At 41.1% G+C, this 18,808-nt stretch overlaps 1 protein-coding gene across 4 annotated transcripts; it reads left to right on the plus strand.

Annotated features, from left to right (window-relative positions):
* Window positions 1-124: 124 nt before the first annotated feature.
* Window positions 125-18,001, plus strand: larp1b (La ribonucleoprotein 1B). 4 transcript variants are annotated; one of them, XM_017036344.2, is made up of 19 exons: window positions 126-842; window positions 3,478-3,539; window positions 5,684-5,740; window positions 6,333-6,579; window positions 8,131-8,304; window positions 8,940-9,062; window positions 9,188-9,347; window positions 10,590-10,734; window positions 10,847-11,021; window positions 11,106-11,311; window positions 11,482-11,829; window positions 12,864-12,975; window positions 13,441-13,610; window positions 13,730-13,836; window positions 14,050-14,210; window positions 14,305-14,449; window positions 14,902-15,011; window positions 15,309-15,436; window positions 15,821-18,001. In XM_017036344.2, exons 1-19 carry the CDS (start codon window positions 518-520, stop codon window positions 16,094-16,096), a joined length of 3,231 nt encoding a protein of 1,076 aa, XP_016891833.1. In that variant the 5' UTR covers window positions 126-517; the 3' UTR covers window positions 16,097-18,001. The 4 variants fall into 4 exon arrangements, with proteins under 4 accessions (XP_008314286.1, XP_016891839.1, XP_016891833.1 ...); XM_008316056.3 differs by having other exon boundaries at window positions 127-842; window positions 12,861-12,975; XM_008316064.3 differs by lacking the exon at window positions 8,131-8,304 and having other exon boundaries at window positions 125-842; window positions 12,861-12,975.
* Window positions 18,002-18,808: the final 807 nt, after the last annotated feature.

The raw sequence follows: 18,808 nt of genomic DNA on the forward strand, positions 1-18,808 counted from the left end.
TCACGTAGACCTCCTTATATGGACTTTATTTTCCAATCTGTTGTTGCAGTGGGCTTATTTGCCCATTGGGGGCAGCAGAGTTATTGCTGACAGCAGCATCAGCAGCAGTAGAGAGGGTGAGGAAAAGCTGAAAGCTGAGAGTCGGAGCTCGTTGCACTTTGGTCGAAACTTTTTCTCCCTGTTTTTTTAATTGATCTAAGAATTCTGGGGGTTTCAATCCACTGTCGTTCACATGCTGTCACTGTCAGAAGTGACCCCTACTCACTGTGAAACTCTGAGCGTCAATCAGCGGGAAGATTGAAATGTGTTTTAGCGCTGTCTTCTGCCTGCATGGTCGCCAGGCCAGCTAGCTAGCTAACAGTTAGCCCGTGGAAGCTAACAGAAGTAGCTTGGTGAGGTCCAGACCAGGAGGAGACTAAAGTTAGTTTTTCACCCCAGCTGTGGATGTGGACACCAGCCTCAGTTTCCCTACGCTGGGATTAAAGACGCTGGATTAACAAGCGGATAATCGAGCAGTATGTCCGCAGAGGTTGAGAGCAGCCACGGGGAGACTAGTTTGACAGCGACGGCTGTGGTGGAGAAAGAGGAGAAGAAAACAAACAGGACTGAGGGCGAAGAAGCAGAGAAATGTGAGAAAAGTCTCACAGAAGTGAAGAAAGAATGTCAAGAAAATGACAAAGAGAACGAGCGGAGCTGCAGCGGAGCCGAGGCTGTGGAGAACGACGACGAGGAGGAGGAGGAGGTGAAGAAGGTGGTGGAGGCTCCTCCACCCAAAGTTAACCCGTGGACTAAGAGAACCACGGGGAGAGTGGGCATCCACAGCAGCAGTCCACAGGAGAAAGGTCAGAGGGTGTTTTTAATTTTTTTAAAATTTATTTTAAAGTGTTTGGTGTGGACTGAGGTGAGCAGTGAACATGTGGCTGCTGCACTTTGACAGCTTCCCATTCACTTTCCACTACACTCGTCAAAACACATGTCAAACCGTTAACCCGGGGCTTGAACTGACATTTGATCGAATCCCACACATTTGGATGTCAGAGCAGGGGGTATGCTGTGTTGATGGTGGCATATTTATTTCCCCCTCTTACCCCACCCCCCTCCCTGCCCCCGCTGCTGTGTGCTCGGCTTGCTCCCGAGCACCACGTGTTGACTGCTGACAACTGCAGCTACTTCTTTAGCCTGACTCCCACTCCCACTCGCACTCGCTCTGCTTCGAGTTTTCCACCTTTTTCGTCCACATCTGTGTTTGAACATTTGAAGTCAGAAGCAGAAGACCCGTAGCAGCAGAAGCAGACGTTAGAGTTCAACGACGAGTCAAGGCTAACTGCTGCTTCTGCTGTAAAGACACGTTTTGCATGTCCAATGGCCTGGTGTACTGTAGATCCTCCCACCAGCTCTGCTGCAACCACTGTCACACACGCACACACTGAGTGAAACTACAGGAATGTGCAGCAGATGAAAGCCCAGGTGAACTGACAGAACAGTAGGTGTGCGTGATGGAATCTGACTTCAGATCAGCCTGAACCATGAGCCAAAGTAGATACATCACCGATCGTGATAGAGTATTCATCACTGCACAAGAATTCTGAAACAAACAAACAAAAACCATGTATATGCTTCCAATTGTTTGCGTTGGCAGATGGATTAATTCAGTGAATATTATTAAAAAGTCATTTGTTTCTGGCTCTCTAAACTTTTAACCGTTCTGTTTTGCTTTCGTCAACAACAAACAAATGTAACTAGGTTTGTGGGGACGTAGTTAATAAAATGGTTAATAAATGGTTTCAGCTGTGCCTTTTTATCAGTGTTAACTCGTAGCCTCTGCTCTGGTTAATATTTGACTGTTGATAAACTCTGAGTTACTTCTGGAGGGGTTGCATGACTTTAGAATATTTGAAGTCAACACTAGTAAAAGTGGAGTGGACGTGGACTAATCACTAGTTCCACATTGACATTTTTTCAGTACTACTGTTTTACAGAAACTGTTTAACCGGTTTACAGAATTTAAACAAAATCATCATTACGAAAATGTATCACCCACAAAAGGCTTTATTTATACTTATACTTACAGTATATCTGTATTATATAGGACAATTCACATCAGTTAGGGTGAGGCACTCAGGTGATCATCTCAGCCTCCTCTGTTTCTGCTGTGTGTTGTGGATTAGTAAAGTCATTTATATACATTTATTTATATACATTTATGTAAAACTAGAATTAGAAAAGATTAGACCTAAAAATTGCAACTAGAGGTCAAAATAAAAAAACAACAATAGTCAGTCCTCACTTTATCAGAACAGATGCAAACAAACCTTTGACACTTATTTCCCTGGTTCTCAATCCAGTCTGGTTCCTTTTACTGTTCTTCACCAGGCTTTTAGACTACATTTATAATGCATGGAGAAGAGATGGCTACTCCAAGACACAGTTGCATTATGGGAAAAATAGTGTTGGGGGGGGTTGGGCTTGTGGCTCCAACTTGAAATAATGTTAGTAAACTACTGTTCCCTAGTTTTATGGTTGAAAATTACAATGTCATCAACATTCATCAACAAATTTCAAATAACATCAAAAGCAGTATGCAGGTTCTGGTTCTTCTTTATCATTTTTGCTTTACTGCTGAATAAACATTTTGCACAACACAGGTGTGAAATTAGTGAGCTAATATTAAAAATTTAATTTAATTGATTTTCGAGTTGATTTATCCTTCAGACATAACGTTTTTGAACTTGAAAATGTGAAAATGCCCTCTGTTTGAATTGAAGTGTGGTTGTGAATTAGGTTCGTGAAAGTGTGTCAGTGCAGCAGCAGCAGCAGGTTTGGAGCTATATTTGACGTCTTTGACTCTGGCATCATTTTACAGTGTAACTGTACAAACAGCTCTCTCAGTCTCTCACTCTCACTTACTCACTCACTCACCCATTCACGCATTCACTCTCTTATTCACTCACTCACTCATTCACTCTCTTATTCACTCAATGAATGTCACACTCACTCCTACATTCACTCTGTCACACACAGGGCGTTTGCCGGGTGTAGACCCGTTCATTTTCACTCATCTTATCAATGTGACCACCCTCTGCTGAGCGATAGCTCCTGTGAGGCTGCAGCAGCCACTCCCAGCATGCATCAGCTCTGCACATACCCCTGCTGCTGCTGCCGCTAATGCTGTTGCTGCTGCTGCTGCCGACTGTACACATAACACACACAACAAGTCAAGTCAGTCAGTGTAGTACAGTGGGGGGAGGAGAGTTTCTTTGCTCTGCTCTGAGTGAAAACACACACACACACACACACAGTAAAGTAGCAGCAGCAGCAACAGAATCCATGAGACCGGGGTTTTAAACTGCAGCCGTTCAGGCCTACAGACGCCTCACCTCTGCTGCGGGACTTAAACCCTTTAACCCTGTAGATCCAGACCTGCTCTGACAGATTTAATGATTATGTCGCTCACACTGGTCAATTTTGTTCCTCCAGATCAACAGAACGCTCTGAAGGTGGTCCGGGCCAGTAAACCCAGAATGAGAAAATCCAGCAAGGTAGTGATCATTTTTTAAAATGTCTTCTTTGTGCTTTTGTTTGTCCTTTTTTACTTCTGTTATGTTGAAACACCGGGTTGCAAACCCAAAGAGGAGTCGCTGTACTTTAGTTTGGGGTCCCATTGATAGTTCAACCAAATGTCTGTTTGAATGTCTCTTGGTGTACGTAGTAGTTCTGCAGCAAATTCGTTTTTAACAAGAGAGGTAACACTGAAGTTACCTGAGAATGTCGTTTACAAATAGTTTTCAACAAGAGAGGTAAGTTACCTGAGAATGTCGTTTACAAATATAACCTTATGTTAAACTATGCTAAATAAGAAAAGACAAGTTCAAACAAGAAATGTAGTGTAAATAGCTGACAAATCGGTTGAAAATGGTGAGAACTTTCTCAAAATACGGCTTATTACAGTTTAGCCCAACTTTAGCTCACAAGATGTATTTGCTAAATATGTATTACACTATTAGAAATAATCTGTGGTTGTTATTTTAAATAGTTCTGCAAACTACAGCAAATATTAGAAAGATTTCTAAAATGACGATAAAGTTAGCTCTAGTAGAGCTAAAGGTTAGCCATACACTCAGCAAATATGCCATTAAGTCAAAGAAATTTGTTCTTAGTTAACAGAAATGTAGGTTTTAAGTAAATAAAAAAAATTGAACATGTCAACCCAAAGAAAGGGTTGATAAAAATTAGGCAGAAAAGCTGACAAAGACAGCTGGGAGTTAGCCCAAAAAATAGGTCATCTTAAGTTTTTGACAAAACTACAACACACTATAAAATCATCCTGGAACGAAAATGAGTACTTTCACTGACGCTGGCATTAAACACACTTTCATATAAAATTAGCTTCTCCTGATATTGAGCAACAATATTTATTAGAGCATATCAGTTCTGTCCAGGGGGACACGATTGGCCTCAGACCCAGGGTTTGGGCCCACCTCAGTCCCAGTGTGAGCTTCTGTCAGTGTGAAAGTGAGGATGAGAAATTTCCAGCTGCTGTTTCCCCAGAGCTGACCGTGTGTTTACTGTGTTCCCATTTTTGAACACACATATCTACTGTTTGTCTTTTTTATTTGTTTCTACTCCACTAACCACCTGCTCTCAAATTCAGTAAAACTCCCAAACTTCATGTCCACCCTCCTAAACCGTGACTGTGGACATACTAAACGTCAACATGTGTGATGTTACCCTAATATTACATGATTCAGTGGAATCATGGGGAAAATAATCAGCTGCTTAAAATGCTTGCTTTTGTGGATGTTACCACAGACTCTGTTTGTCTGTAAAATATCAGAAAAGGTTGAAAATATTTCCTGGCAGTTTTCCCAGAATTTGAAACCACTCCTTCAGTCGTCTGATGGACAAACGTTAGCAGATAATCCTTGAGAGCTGAAGCTTAAAACACTTGAATTCATGAGCACTTAAAAATGTTGTTGACGTTAAATTTGTGTTTTTTGTAAAACAAAACATGTCTATAATCAGCAAAACTAAAAGTTAGCCCAAACAAATGTAGTCAAACTATATTAATATAATAATTCTAAAATATTACAAAAGTATTATCTAACTTATTTCATGACAACTACTAATAAAGAAACTAATGTTTAAAAAAATTTAAAAAAACAATTATTTGAAAAAAACTGTTGTCAATTGCCCCACAATAACAAATGCAAATGTACTCAAAACATTTACTAAAAAATCTACCCCTAAAAATCTACTAAAATACATTTACATCTATTAAAAAAACTACTGTTACTGAAAGCATCAATTTAAAAGATAAAAACAGTTCATCTCACTGGGACTACTGGAGGTTTTTTTAATTATTTACAAGCAACAACTACGACTTAATAACAATTAGGATCACTTAAAAAAACATAACAACTACTATGACAAGAACAAGGATAATTAGTAAAACTAGTAGTAATCAAAGACAAGTACTGCATCTTCACAACAACAACAGCAACCATAACAACCACTTTACTTGGTACAACCACAATAAATACACACACACACACACACACACACACACACACACACAGTGGACAACTTCTAGACCTGCAGTGAAACTGTAACTGCAACAGCAGTTTTAAACCTTTGGTTCCACATCCATGATGTTTGTTTGTTTAATTTGTTTTTATCTTTACAGTCCAGTGACTTCAGTGACATCACTAACTGGCCCACACCTGGAGAACTGGCTAAAGAGGTATTGGGGTGGGGCTGTATGTCTGTGTATGTGTGTGTCTGCGTCTTGCGTGTGCGAATCCTTGTGTGTCATAGGTTATGTATTCTGTGTCTGAGAATGTAATGTATTTGAGTTTCTCTGGTGTGTGTGTGTGTGCGCGCGCGCACGCGCTCTGTTTCATGTGGGTCCAGTTTTCCCATTGTTTACCCTCACTGTCAGACTTTTAGAATTTTTTTTTTTGTTTCTGGTCAGTTTTTATCTTGTGCACTAGATGTCGCTGTGTACTTCTGAAGCCTGGTGATGCAAGATTGCTCCTAGTTTCAACTCTTCATCTACAGAAGCTTAGTTTAGTTTCCAAGTGTAAAATTAATGTTTTTTTTAGTTGAACTGATGTAAGGAAAAGGAGATAGAACTATCTGAAGCACACACACACACACATATATATATATATATATATATAATTTTACATTAAAAAACAAAACAAAAAGAAAACAGCTCTTTGTCCGGCTTTACAGTATTTTGATTTTGTTACTGCTGTCCAGTGTAAATCATAGAATTGGACTCCCAAAGCCGACTGTTTTCATATGTCTAAAACAACTGTCCTGTTCTACAGCAACAACAGAATGTCCTCAACAACAACGGAAAGAAACCTGCTCCTTCCTCCGCCGTCACGTCCTCCACACGCAGAGAGAAGGAGAAGAGACGGGAGCGTCAGGAGAGGAAATCGGAGAGCAGCCACGACGGCAGTGAGAGTAAAGAGAACCAGGAGAATCCTCCGGAATCTCAGGGAGATGTGCCCAAAGACAGAGAGACCAAGGCAGGGCAGGACGCCAAAAACAACAGCCTGAAAAAGAGAGGAGGTGAGGCGCTGTGTGAGGGGGCGGGTGAAGCATGTTCTTCTGCATCTCTACCTGTTTTCCAAACACCACTTACATCTGCAGCTGCTGTTTCTGCCGATGGTCAAAGTCACGAGTCAGCAGTTTTCTTCACCCTAGCTGTGAATCTGATCCAGTCTAAAATCATCCATTAGATCGGGACTCTACGTCAGCAGTTTGTGACCTTTTAAACGCCACAAACCTGTTTCATGTCAGACAGTATTCTCAGGATTTATATTAGAACCATTCCAAAGGTCAACAAGGTCAAACTCGGAATGAAAGTGGACAGCACATATTCTACAGAGAGTGGTTTTTCAGGTGAGAATCATCTGTGGTGATAAGGCTGTACTTTAAGTAGGACTGTAAATTCACCTTTTACTTTGAAGGAGAAGACTGTTGTTTTAATAGAAGCTCTTTAAAGAGTTCTATTTTGACAAGACTGTTCACATGGGTCTACATGTCGTTTAGTATTTATTCATTTTTCAAAATAAAACACCTTTCACATCAATCAATCAATCAATAAAACAAAAAAAAACAAAAACTTTTTTTTTCAAGAAAAAAAACAAACTTTTTTTTTCAAGGGCCAGGTTCTAGCACTTTAATCCAGGGACGTAGGCTTCACCCTTTGTATTCTGGTGGTGATGTTTTAAACATCAGCCTAAGTAAAGACGGCAGCAGAGTGGAGAAGAGTAAGAGGGGACGGCAGACAGAGAGGAGCAGCAGCGTTTGTATGCAAAAAAGAAGACTCCATTTTACAGTTGTGACACCTGCACCCTGCAGGAGGTTCAACAGGAAGATGGGAGGGGAAGAGAAACTATCACATTTAGTGTCCATCATGTGTCATTGTGTATTTGTTTCAAATAATCTGGGTATCAAAGAAAATCATCAAAATAATCCTGATTAAGATTGTTCTTTTTCCATAATCAGGCAGTGGTGATCACTAGACTCAGATCTGACCTGTTCTCCACAGCACGACAGCCTTTTCTGTTTCCTGCATCTACAGAATGTTTGTGACAAACTGCTGCATGTTCTGCTGTGTTGACTTGTCCGCTGACTCGCTGCCGTCTGTAGGGGCAATAGGACCAGAGGCAGAAAAGACATTTAAAATGACAAGGCGGTTTGGAACAGTGATGTTACAGTAGCAACGTTGGTCACGTAGTCACAGAGCTAGAGAGGGAACGAAGAACAACATTAGACCAGCCATCAAAAATACTTGAATCTAAATGTAAAACAAAAGTAAATTAAAAGAGTTAAAGTGAAAGTAAATGGCCAGTTGTTTTCCTAGGATTAAGCATAAATTATAAATCAAAATATTTTAATAAAGACCCAACAAAAAAACACCAAATGAATCAGAAGGATGTGGTTGGAGAAGTGAGGCAAGAGTGAGGAAGATAAAAATCAGAATTAGTTTTATTTTTAGGACAATTTTTAGGTCTTTCTGGCTCTTTTCTATGAATTTAGATTTTGGGATTTAATTTTTTTTTTTTGTTTAAAGAATTTCTTTAAGCTGTGTTCTCGGTCTGTAATCATGGCCAGGTAACAAACGTAAGTGGGTTTCTCTGCCGATGGAGGAGGTTTCCAGGGACGACAGTGACAAGACACCTAGCGGTGGCCTGACCCGCACTGACACCGAACCAACCAGTGAATCACCTGACCCCACGTCGCCCAATCACGCGCTCCATAATAACAGGCAGCATGATAGCAGCAGGAGTAAGTGGCAGCTCTTCCTCTCTCTGCTGTTGGCTCTGATTTCACTGCATGTGTGATTCTTCCATCATCTGCTTCTTCTCCCAACCCGAGCATGACTGAAGGAAAGCACGGCGTGAACACCAACATCTGACACCTTTTAACCTTTACAGGACTTCCTGTGGTTCTTCTACACCCCAAAACTTTGGCTTCGCCTGTGGTCAAGTTTTCTTTCCTCTGTTTCAGGAAACCTTTGTCATTGAAACACATATCCATGTTTGTGATTGCTGTTAGCCAGAGATGCTACGTTAACAAATGGATAATAATAATAATTCATTTAAACTAGAAGATAGAAGTTAGCAGAAACAACTCTAAAATAATTAAGTCAACATGTCAGATAATAAAAGGACTAGTCAGATATAGATTTTGGCCAAAAAAACCAAAATGCCAATAGTAGGGTTGCTGAGGATAAACTACAAATCAACTCAAAGTTATATAATGCCAAATGGCTAAAGGTTAGCATCAACATAGCTAAATATGAGCCAATAAATATTAACAACGATATTTAATTCTTTTTGTCTCGGTTGTCCAGGTGAGGATTTTTAAGAGCTGATTCTTATCCATTGTGGTTTGTTTGTGTGTGTTTTTTCTTGTCCCAGGTTGGAGAAGAGAGCCCAGGGATTTCGGGGATGACGATGGAGTCAGGAGTGACAGCAGCGGCACTCGAGGAGGGATGAGAGGACGTGGAAAAGGTCGTGGTCGAGGCAGAGGTCGTGGACGAGGCAGGTTTTCTTTTTCTAAATTATCCTTGTCCAAGAACTCGATTTGAATCATCTCCTGTGGTTTAAGAGAGAACTCTCAGGATCCACAGGTTCTCTGGTCTCATGTCTACTTTTGGTTCTTCCAGGTCGTTTCGAGTTCTTTTCTGACTCCCGTTCCTCTGATGGCTCAGTTCAGGTTCCCTCAGAGTTTGGTACCAATATGGTTTACTATTATGATGACGGTAACAAAGTGCAGATGTACACAGTGGATGAGAAGCTTCTTAAGGAGTACATCAAAAGACAGATGTGAGTATTTCTTTTCCTTTTTTTTTTATTCAAAGAAATTCTGCAGAAATCAAGACAACAGTCCAACATGAAAAAGACTTCCCCCATTTTTTAGTGGTTCCATAATGTAGCGGTTAGCACACCTTCTTTTGAAGCATAGGGTCACGGGTTGGATTCCCAGAGGAACCACATACATGAGGCCTCCAGGGGGCAGCCTGTAACAGCAGGTCTGCTGTTAACAAAATAATTTCCCAGTGTGGGATCAATGAAGTTCGTATTATATATTTAGTTCCATTTCCCCCTACCTAATCAACATAACAGTACAGAGAACAAACAGAAATCACTCAAAAATAATTTAATAAACAGACTAAACCCCCAAAAATAAATTAATAAAATTAATCCATAAATAATAAAAATCATCAGCAGAGAAGTATTTTTTTTCTTTTCTTTTATATAATTTAAACAAAATGTCTGGACACTTAAACAATTGGAAATGTAAATCAAAAAAGTTACCAAAAACAAAATCAAAAACATTTTCAAACCTAAGTTTACGACAGTTTTAGTCGGTACAAAGATCCTGAGACCGTCTCACATTGGTAACATTTACCTAAGGAGTGAGAGTAAGGTGTGTCCTCCAGGGGGCAGTGTATACATTTTCTGTGAGTCTGACAGACGGCTTTGACCTCATTCTTTAAAGAGACTCAGAATAGTGGAGGCTGAGGTGGACTCTAAAATTAGACCTTGGTGTCTGTGGAGAACGTCTCATGGATGACAAGGGAGCAGAAAAAAACCTGACAGGAAGAGCAGGAAGAAAATGTTTGCCCTGTCGTCTCCTCCCAGCTGCTCACTCAGCCTGAAGCTGTGGACTGAACAAAGAAGCTCTGTGTTGTGTCTGAGGGATTTACAGTGGACCAGATGATTGGTGGAAAACTGACAAAAGCCTTCTCTTTCACTGAGCATTTTCAAAAGTCTTTAACAAAACACAGGAAATATTTTTAACCTGAGTTTAGCCACAGTACAGAGGAAAATATTCTTTAAAAGTTGTCATAGGTTTTTAACCACAGTGTAACACCAACAGACTGTTTAAATGAGGACTGTTTGGTTCCTGAACAATAGTTCCTGATACTGTCAAACTGTACAGACATGTGGGACACAAATACAGACAAACAACCATTCACACTCACAATCACATCTTGGTTCAGTTTAGAGTGAACACTTGACATAATGCCCAAAGCCTGATCTTCTGATGCTCTCCTTCTGCAGTGAGTATTACTTCAGCCTCCATAACCTGGAGCGAGACTTTTTCCTCAGGCGGAAGATGGACGCTCAGGGCTTTCTGCCTATCTCCCTCATTGCCAGCTTCCACAGAGTCCAGGCTCTGACCACCGACATCAACCTCATCATGGAGGTCAGATCTTCAATCATCTCTTCTTCTCAATAAAATTGTGATCTGCAGTTTTGTCTTTTTGTTAAAATAAAAATGACCAAAGTTTTAAAGGGTTTTCTCTCCTCTGATCCAGGCTCTGAAGAGCAGCTCAGAGGTGGAGCTGCAGGACGACAGAATCCGTTGTAAAACCGATCCAGAACGTTGGCCCATCCCTGTTCCTCTCGTCGGTTCTCCTCGTACTGACTTCTCTCAGCTCATCAACTGTCCTGAGTTTGTTCCGCGACAGATGCTGAGCTCCACGAACTCTGGTCAGTTCTCACTACCTGAATCATATCTAAAGTTCTCTGGTCTGTTTTTCAGGGTCTTCATGTTGTGTTGGTTTTGTTCCTCAGCTTCATCTCCGGTCAAGGAGTCTCCTCCAGAATCTGCAGACTCTCAGGACTCTCCTGATCCTGACTCCTCAAGTCAGGAATCCCTGCCTATCATCACCACAGCTGCCGACACATTTAAAGATGAACCAGCCCCCAAACCCAAACCAGACCCTGACGCCTGGATCCAGGTGGAGAAACGACACAGACAGGCCCCAGGAAAACCAAAGGTGCTGAGTGGAAGGAAGTTTTTGGTTACTCAGCCGTGGAGTTGAAAGTGTGGTCACAACATTGGCATTGAAGTTTGAAGTGTTGATGATGATTGTTTTTATGACAATGTTCTGTTCTTCTTCACTGGTTCCTTCATTAAACACCCCCGTCCTTTGTTTGTGTTTTGCAGGGAGACGGCAAGACGTCTCCTTCGCCTCTACCAGCTGAACCTGACCAGGAGGAGCTGGACTTCCTCTTTGACGAGGAGATGGAGCAGATGGCGCCCAGGAAAAACAAATTCACTGACTGGTCGGATGAAGACGACTCGGACTACGAGCTGGATGACCAGGACGTCAACAAGATTCTCATCGTCACTCAGACCCCTCCATATCTTAAAAAACACCCAAGTGGAGACCGGACAGGAAACCATGAGTCCAGAGCTAAGATCACAGCAGACCTGGCCAAAGCCATCAACGATGGGCTGTACTACTACGAGCAGGACCTGTGGGAGGGAGAGGAGCAGATGGAGGGCAGCAAGGTCGGCTGGTTCTTTAACCTTTGTTTATCACTGATGCATTCATTTATCTATAAACTAATGCACCAAAATGGTGACAGAACAGTGCAGGACCCCTGGTGTTTCTCCACAGAGGCATTAACAGTTGGTTAGAGAGAGTGAACTTTATGTCAGAATTTGTAGAATCTCTACATTTTACTGTGATTTGTCCATTCAGCAAAATTACTACATAAAATATTACTGTATAATAGAGTACAGTAAGGACAGTCGCAGCTCTAATGTGTAGAAGAGACAGTGTGTTGGTAGACACACTGTTTATTGGTTTGGTTTATTGCCTCATAATTAGAGTTTTGGCACATTAACCTGTTATTATCACAGTAAATAATCACATTGATTCCTAACCTTAATTTACGCAGCAAAGTATTTTGTAGCCACTGAGAAGGTGAAGTTTCAGCTGAGAACCAAGTCTGAATTTTAATGCACTTTAAATGCAGTACACACTGTTTATGTCACTTTAAAGAGTTAAATGTCACTGTAATTAATCACACTTTTCATTGTTATCCATGCTCCCTGTGACTAAACCATGGCCCTCAGTCAAGTGTTAATATCAGCAGTATGAACTCAGGTTCAGTGCCGTGTAATTAAACTTTCCTGTTCCTGCGCTGACGCTGACCTTCCCCAGCTCTGAGCTCAAAGGTTGTCAGTTATGTGATGACATGTGGGAAACATCACGCCTGTCACACATGCTCCTTCTCACACACACACACAGACACTGAACACACCAAGGTCATCTGATTTTCCTTTCCTGTCAGAGGTGGAGTTGATGTGTACAGCTCACAGTTTACTGAACAGCTGCTCTGCCTCCCAGGCTGCAGACGCTGATGTCTCTTGCTGTTTTAGTATTACAGTCACAAATGCTGTGATTGTTAACAGTCATCTTTCATGGCTGCCCTTTAACTGAAATAATGTCAGAAAGGTTCCTCCATGAGAAGCAGCTCGGTGATAATCTTGTCTGATCACCTGACTGAGTCGTCTTCATTCTCCCTCTTCCACAGCAGGACTCTGAAAGCTTTAAAAAGCTGAACTTCATCAGTAAAGATGAGTTTGACAATCTCACTCCCAAAGTGCCCGTCGACCCCAACCAGGAAGTCCCGCCTCCTCCCATGGCAGGTAGGTTCATCTCCGTCTCTGTGTTTTCTGTGTTTTGAACTTAAATAAAATGAGAATCAGTTTTGATTTACATTTATTTGGCAGCAAGTGACTTACAAGAGGAGAATTAACAATCAAGTTACATAAAGATGGATTTCTTAACTAGGGTGGAGACCAGGGCAGAAGAAGTGAAGGACAGGAAGTGTTAGGTAGGGATGCCCCTGTTCTGGGCAGTAGAACAGGGGCATTCAGTAGCTCGTTCCACCAACATGGAACGATCCATGAGAAGAAGACCTGGATTATCTTGTATGAGGTGTTGGGACTGCCACACGGCGTTCCTCAATTGAGGGGCGTGGTCCAGCGTAACTTTATTCACCGACCTGACCTGGCTTGAGGCATGACCTTGGAAAACTGAAAACTAGTTAGAGATGTATACTACTGTTGTAATAATAGGATACAGATCTGACTGTCTAACTGTGTTTTCAGTGGACACTGCAGCAGAACTGTCACGTTCTCTGCCCTCATCAGTGCCAAGGTCGCCCAGTACTCACCAACCCCGCACGCCCAGAACACCTCGCACACCCGGACGCCAAGACCCCAACAAGACACCTCGCTTCTACCCCGTCATGAAGGAGAGCGGCACCATTGATGGACAGGTGACAGCAGCCTCACCAGTGTTTCCTGAGGAGATACTATTCCAGTTTGAAACAAACTTCTCATTTATGTGTATAAATGATTATTTTGACTGATGGGTTTTTTTTTCTCTGATGTTTAGATGCCAAGGAAGAAGAAGACGCGCCACAGCTCCAACCCTCCTCAGGAGGCCCACATCGGCTGGGTGATGGACTCCCGTGAACACCGGCCTCGCTCAGCCTCCATTAGGTCACTTTAGTCAATATCCCTCCCAAAAATTAAAAATTGAATCATCTTCTACCTTCTGTTTTTAATATTCTCCTTGTACTTGTGCATCTACTTGTTTTTTCCTCTTCATCTTACATTTGAAGCTCAAACATCATCAGATCTTCTTTGTTTTACAAGTGACGTTTTATTTGGGACTCAATACCTTTTTCCGCCTCTTGATTTTCCTGTCCACAGTAGCTCCAATGCCTCTCCATCAGAGGGCGCTCCTCTGACGGGAAGTTACGGCTGTACCCCACAGTCTCTGCCTAAATTCTGGCATCCATCCCATGAGCTGCTGAGGGACAATGGCTTCACCCAGCAGGGTTATCACAAGTACCGGCGACGCTGCCTTAACGGTAGTGAACTGAAACTTCTCAACCATCACTTTGACTCCCCCTGAGTGTTTGTTATGTTAGAAATGTTTGAGCATGTGTGATTGATGTGTTTCAGAGAGAAAACGGTTGGGGGTGGGTCTATCTCAGGAGATGAACACTCTCTTCAGGTTCTGGTCCTTTTTCTTGAGGGACAACTTCAACAGGAAGATGTACGAGGAGTTCAAACAGTACGCCGTGGAGGACGCCAAAGAAAACTACAGGTGAGCTGACCACCACGATGGTGGTGCTGCACCCCGCAGATGTACTGACGTGGGAAAGAATTTACAGGGTTTGAAGCAGCTTCAGCGTCAGAGCTGCAGCAGCAAATGTGAACATCTGCCAAATCCACATTCCTGTCTGTGAACATGTCCATGTCAGAGCCAGTCAACGTGGATTCAGGGCGTGTGAGCAGAACTGTTTCTCACTCTTGTCAGCTGTAGATTCAGACTGTGTGTGTCCAAACAGGGAACTGGTCTGTCTAGTTCTGCTGCCAACTTTCATTACAGATATGAAAATATTCCAGCAGACAAAACTGTTGATATGCAGCTGCAAAAGCTGGGGTGGCGTGAGGGTGGGGGTGAGGGGTGTAGGTGGCTAAATCTGATCAGCTGTGTGTGATGTACCTGGGTGTCAGGCTGCTGGTTAGGATTTGCTCTCTTCTCCTCTCCTGCAGGTATGGACTGGAGTGTCTCTTCAGATACTACAGCTACGGTTTAGAGAGAAGATTCAGGTTAGATCTGTTCAAGGACTTCCAGGAAGAAACCCTGAGGGACTTTGAGAAAGGTAACACTGGCACAACACAGTTAACAACAGAGTTTGAACACTTCTCTCACACTTAAATTACAAACAGAAAAAGAATAAGATGATCACCACCCACTTACTGGAATGCTCATTAAAATCATCACTACTACAAGTCATCACTTAATAAAAAGTCAAATTCAATATTATTTCTAATATTAACAATAATGATATTAATTTTTAAACACTAAAGACCAAGTACAGAAATAACAGAGCAGAAGGACATGGAAAAGTCCCCTGAAGAGTAAGTGTTTGTCTGTTTGTGTACATTTCCTGGTTCAGGTCAATTGTACGGACTGGAGAAGTTCTGGGCCTTCTTAAAATACTCAAGGATGAAGAACCAACCCATTGACCCAAAGCTGCAGGAACATCTGCGCCAGTTCAAGACCCTGGAGGACTTCAGGGTGGTGGTGAGAGTCAAACAGAAAAAAAATGATTAAAATAAGAAACAAAAGGGTTTTTTCCATGAATATTTGTGATTTTAGCTCAAGGAGACAGGAGTGCCTGGTTCACTGCTGCCTCTTGTGTCACAGTGGTAAATCTGAACAGATTAGCAAAAAAGACGCAAAATAGCACATTTGAATGAAGTGATTAGTTGGATCAACACCTGCGCTGTCTCTGGGCTAAAATCACTGATTTTCTAATTGGACTGAGATAAAAATTACTGGGACTTTGGTACAGGTGATTACAAAACAGTTTACATAGACTGAAATTAGTGAGCGGTGGACATTAGCCACTCATATGAGTGTCAAGACTTTATATCTGACACAGGTCTTTGACTTTTGATCCTGCAGCCCCCAATAGGAGAGGAAGGAGGCAGAAGGAGGTGTCACTCATCCTCGGCTGGGGATGGTGGGAGGCGTCGACGTCATCCTTCCAACACTACCTCAAAACCTGCACCGGCTTCCAAATCCTCTTCCTCTGCTGCTGCTCCATCAGGTGCTGCTGCTGTGCAGACTACACCAAAAGACAAGGACAACAACCAGAAATCTGCAGCTCCATCAGCTCCTCAGGCCAAAAAAGTGGAGTCAGGAGACGTAAAGAAGCAGAGCATCACACCAAATAAATAAGACCTCCAGGAAGAGTGAAGGTTTGTGGGTGGAGGAGCAGCAGAGCAGCCTCTGAGATCTAGTATTTGTTCTCCTCAAAGAACAGTTTGAGTTTGACAAGAGACTGAGCTTTGTTGACTTCAGTAGATGTTTTTTTCTCAGTGCATTTCAGTATAAAGTGTAGGCAGTGAGCGTGAATCTTTGCTCATGGTGTTTACAAACAAAAAAAATGCATTCCCTGCATTTTCTTTCCTTCTCCTCTCTTTCTCTCTGTGCCAAACTGCTCAACATGAGCCTCGAGTCTCAGCAGCTCTGACTCCAGACAAGCTTTTTTTGGACCTTTTCCCAATATCAGAGACATTGGTGCCTTAATCTGATTCTAGCAGGGGCCACTGGTGGACGGTCCCTGATTCAACTGTCCTCGTTCTTGGTTCATATCCACAAGTCTTTACACGTCTTTGTTTGGGTGCTAATGTAATACAACAGCAGACTGTATATAAGTAATGGACGTAGGCGTCTGTAAAAGAGATCAGACTCTGGAAAGTAAATAGATCGCCTGACTTCAGAAGTTTTTCTGTTTGAAAATGAGTCTGTGAGCAGAACCGGACCATTTATCTGAAGTTCGATTTTTAAAATAAGATGAGTCTGAGTTTTTGTCAAGTGTTTTCACTGTCTTTGAGTTAATATTTTTTTCTTTTTAGCTGATTCCCAGCTACTTTGAACTTTTGGCAAACTTTAAACTTTAAATCTCTTCATTGCCTACTTTCACATAACTTATCTGTTAAATTTTTCCAGATTATTGGATTTATTGTTTTTTGTTAACCTGAGCCTTATCTTTGATCACTTGTAGCTGCTTTTGGATACTGCTACTCATTTTTCTTCTTTTTGTGAATATTTTCAGTTATCATCGATTATCTCTGGATTATAATTGTTTTTACTAACAATGCCTAATTGGAAATATTTTGGCTAATCATTTATCATTTGGGCTACATCTCTTTTGGGTACAAACAAACTCCTTCATCTGTTCCACCAATCATGTGACACTTCTCTGTTGTGTAATCCTCCAAAACTCCTTGATTCTTTAATCAAGTAGTTCAGGCCTGTCATAAAACCACACAGTTTTAGCCCAAGCCTTTTTTTTTTTTTTACATTTTCTTTGTCAAATTGGCATAGTGTTGAACTGAAGATATGTTTAGTCAAACCCAGGGAAACAAGTCAGAATTGTTTCACTGATGTTCGAGGATTTCATACAGACTGACTTCTGAAACCATCAGAGCTGCTTACACGCCTGACGTGGCTACGTCCATTTCTTATATTTCTTTTATTGTCTCCACACACTAAAGAAATCTGCTTCATACTGACAATCAAAGTTGGCCTATGTTTCTTCACATAATTTTAATCCACATGAGAGGAAATACAAACGTACATAGGGAACTCCTCTTAAAAAAAATCCCATTTTACATCCAAGAGATAAAATAATTTATTATTTTATTACTTTTTTTCCTTTACTTGATTTATTGAATAGTCTTAGTAAATCAGTGCAGTTTTTAATTGCTTATGCTGTTATAACATTAAACAAGTAAATATTTCTGCTGGATACTTGGGTATAAGCTTGCTTGTTTAAGAAACCCTACAGTTAATTTTAGAGTTGGTTCTTAGGTTTGAGGCTTCAGTGCTTTAGAGCACTTAAATCAGTAACTTTTTTTGTTGTTCTTTATCCATGGACTTTAAAGGATTTAGAGTTGAACTAAAAAGACAAAAATGTAAATACTATAAAAAATCATTTGCTATTCAATTATCTTTTTGATTTTAAGTGATTTATTGGTAATGTGGTTTTTGAGTGTGTTTTAGGACAAAGTATTGCATGTTAATGTATGATGCAATTGTATGATGCAAAAAAAATATATAAAATGACAATTGATTGTACAAATTTGTTTGTTCTGTACTTTGTTCCACATACATTTGATTTAATTCTGATTTTGCAAACTATTTTCTTTCTACAGCATTTCAACACATGATTTAGTCAGAATGACTCAACTTGACAGGATTTATCACCATATGTTTTTCTAAGTCACCTGATTAAGCATTTAAATGAGTTCAAGAAAAAGTTCATGAAACCTGTTTAAATATCACTCTAAGGCTTTGGCCCAGACGGTGCCCATACTCAGGTATGACAGTGTTTACTTGTAAAAGTGGATAAACCAGATCTGCAAGTAAATTAAAGTTAAATTCCAGTGAAATTAGGGCGGAAACAAGAGATGAGATAACATGCAATAAATAAGGATTTGGCCCAAATATGGATCTGCTAAGAAAAAATGTAATGAAAACGTACATGTCATGTCTGACATCTTTGTTAATAAAGATAAAACTGCATAATGTTACTATTTAGTAAATATCTACATCGGCATGGGTAGTTAATGTTTACGTGTACAAAACAGTACAAAGTAGCTTTTTAAACTACGGGTTGTGCAGGCAGACAAAAAACACAAAAACGCAAAGCAAAGGTGGGCGGGGTTGATGTTGCCTTCAAGTGTAGTACGTAAAAATCACTACAATGAAAGGGATCGTCCCAGTACAATAGACTGCAGACCAGTGAGTTAGTTCGGTCCCACCGCTGTTACGTTTACATCCTACATTTCCTGTTTACACTTTGATCCTTTCAAGTGACACGGTATAATTTAAAAGCTTTGACTCATCAAAAGAAAGTACCGAAGAAACAATATTCACCATTCC

Source organism: Cynoglossus semilaevis, chromosome 1 (assembly GCF_000523025.1).
Source record: "Cynoglossus semilaevis isolate Cse_v1.0 chromosome 1, Cse_v1.0, whole genome shotgun sequence".
NCBI classification, from domain to species: domain Eukaryota; kingdom Metazoa; phylum Chordata; class Actinopteri; order Pleuronectiformes; family Cynoglossidae; genus Cynoglossus; species Cynoglossus semilaevis.

Coding starts and splice junctions, on each gene's coding strand:
- larp1b (XM_008316056.3), top strand. CDS start 518: ATGTCCGCAGAGGTTGAGAGCAGCCACGGGGAGACTAGTTTGACAGCG. Junction 11,312..11,481: donor AGGCCCCAGGAAAACCAAAG/GTGCTGAGTGGA, acceptor TGTGTTTTGCAG/GGAGACGGCAAGACGTCTCC. Junction 15,437..15,820: donor TGGAGGACTTCAGGGTGGTG/GTGAGAGTCAAA, acceptor TTGATCCTGCAG/CCCCCAATAGGAGAGGAAGG.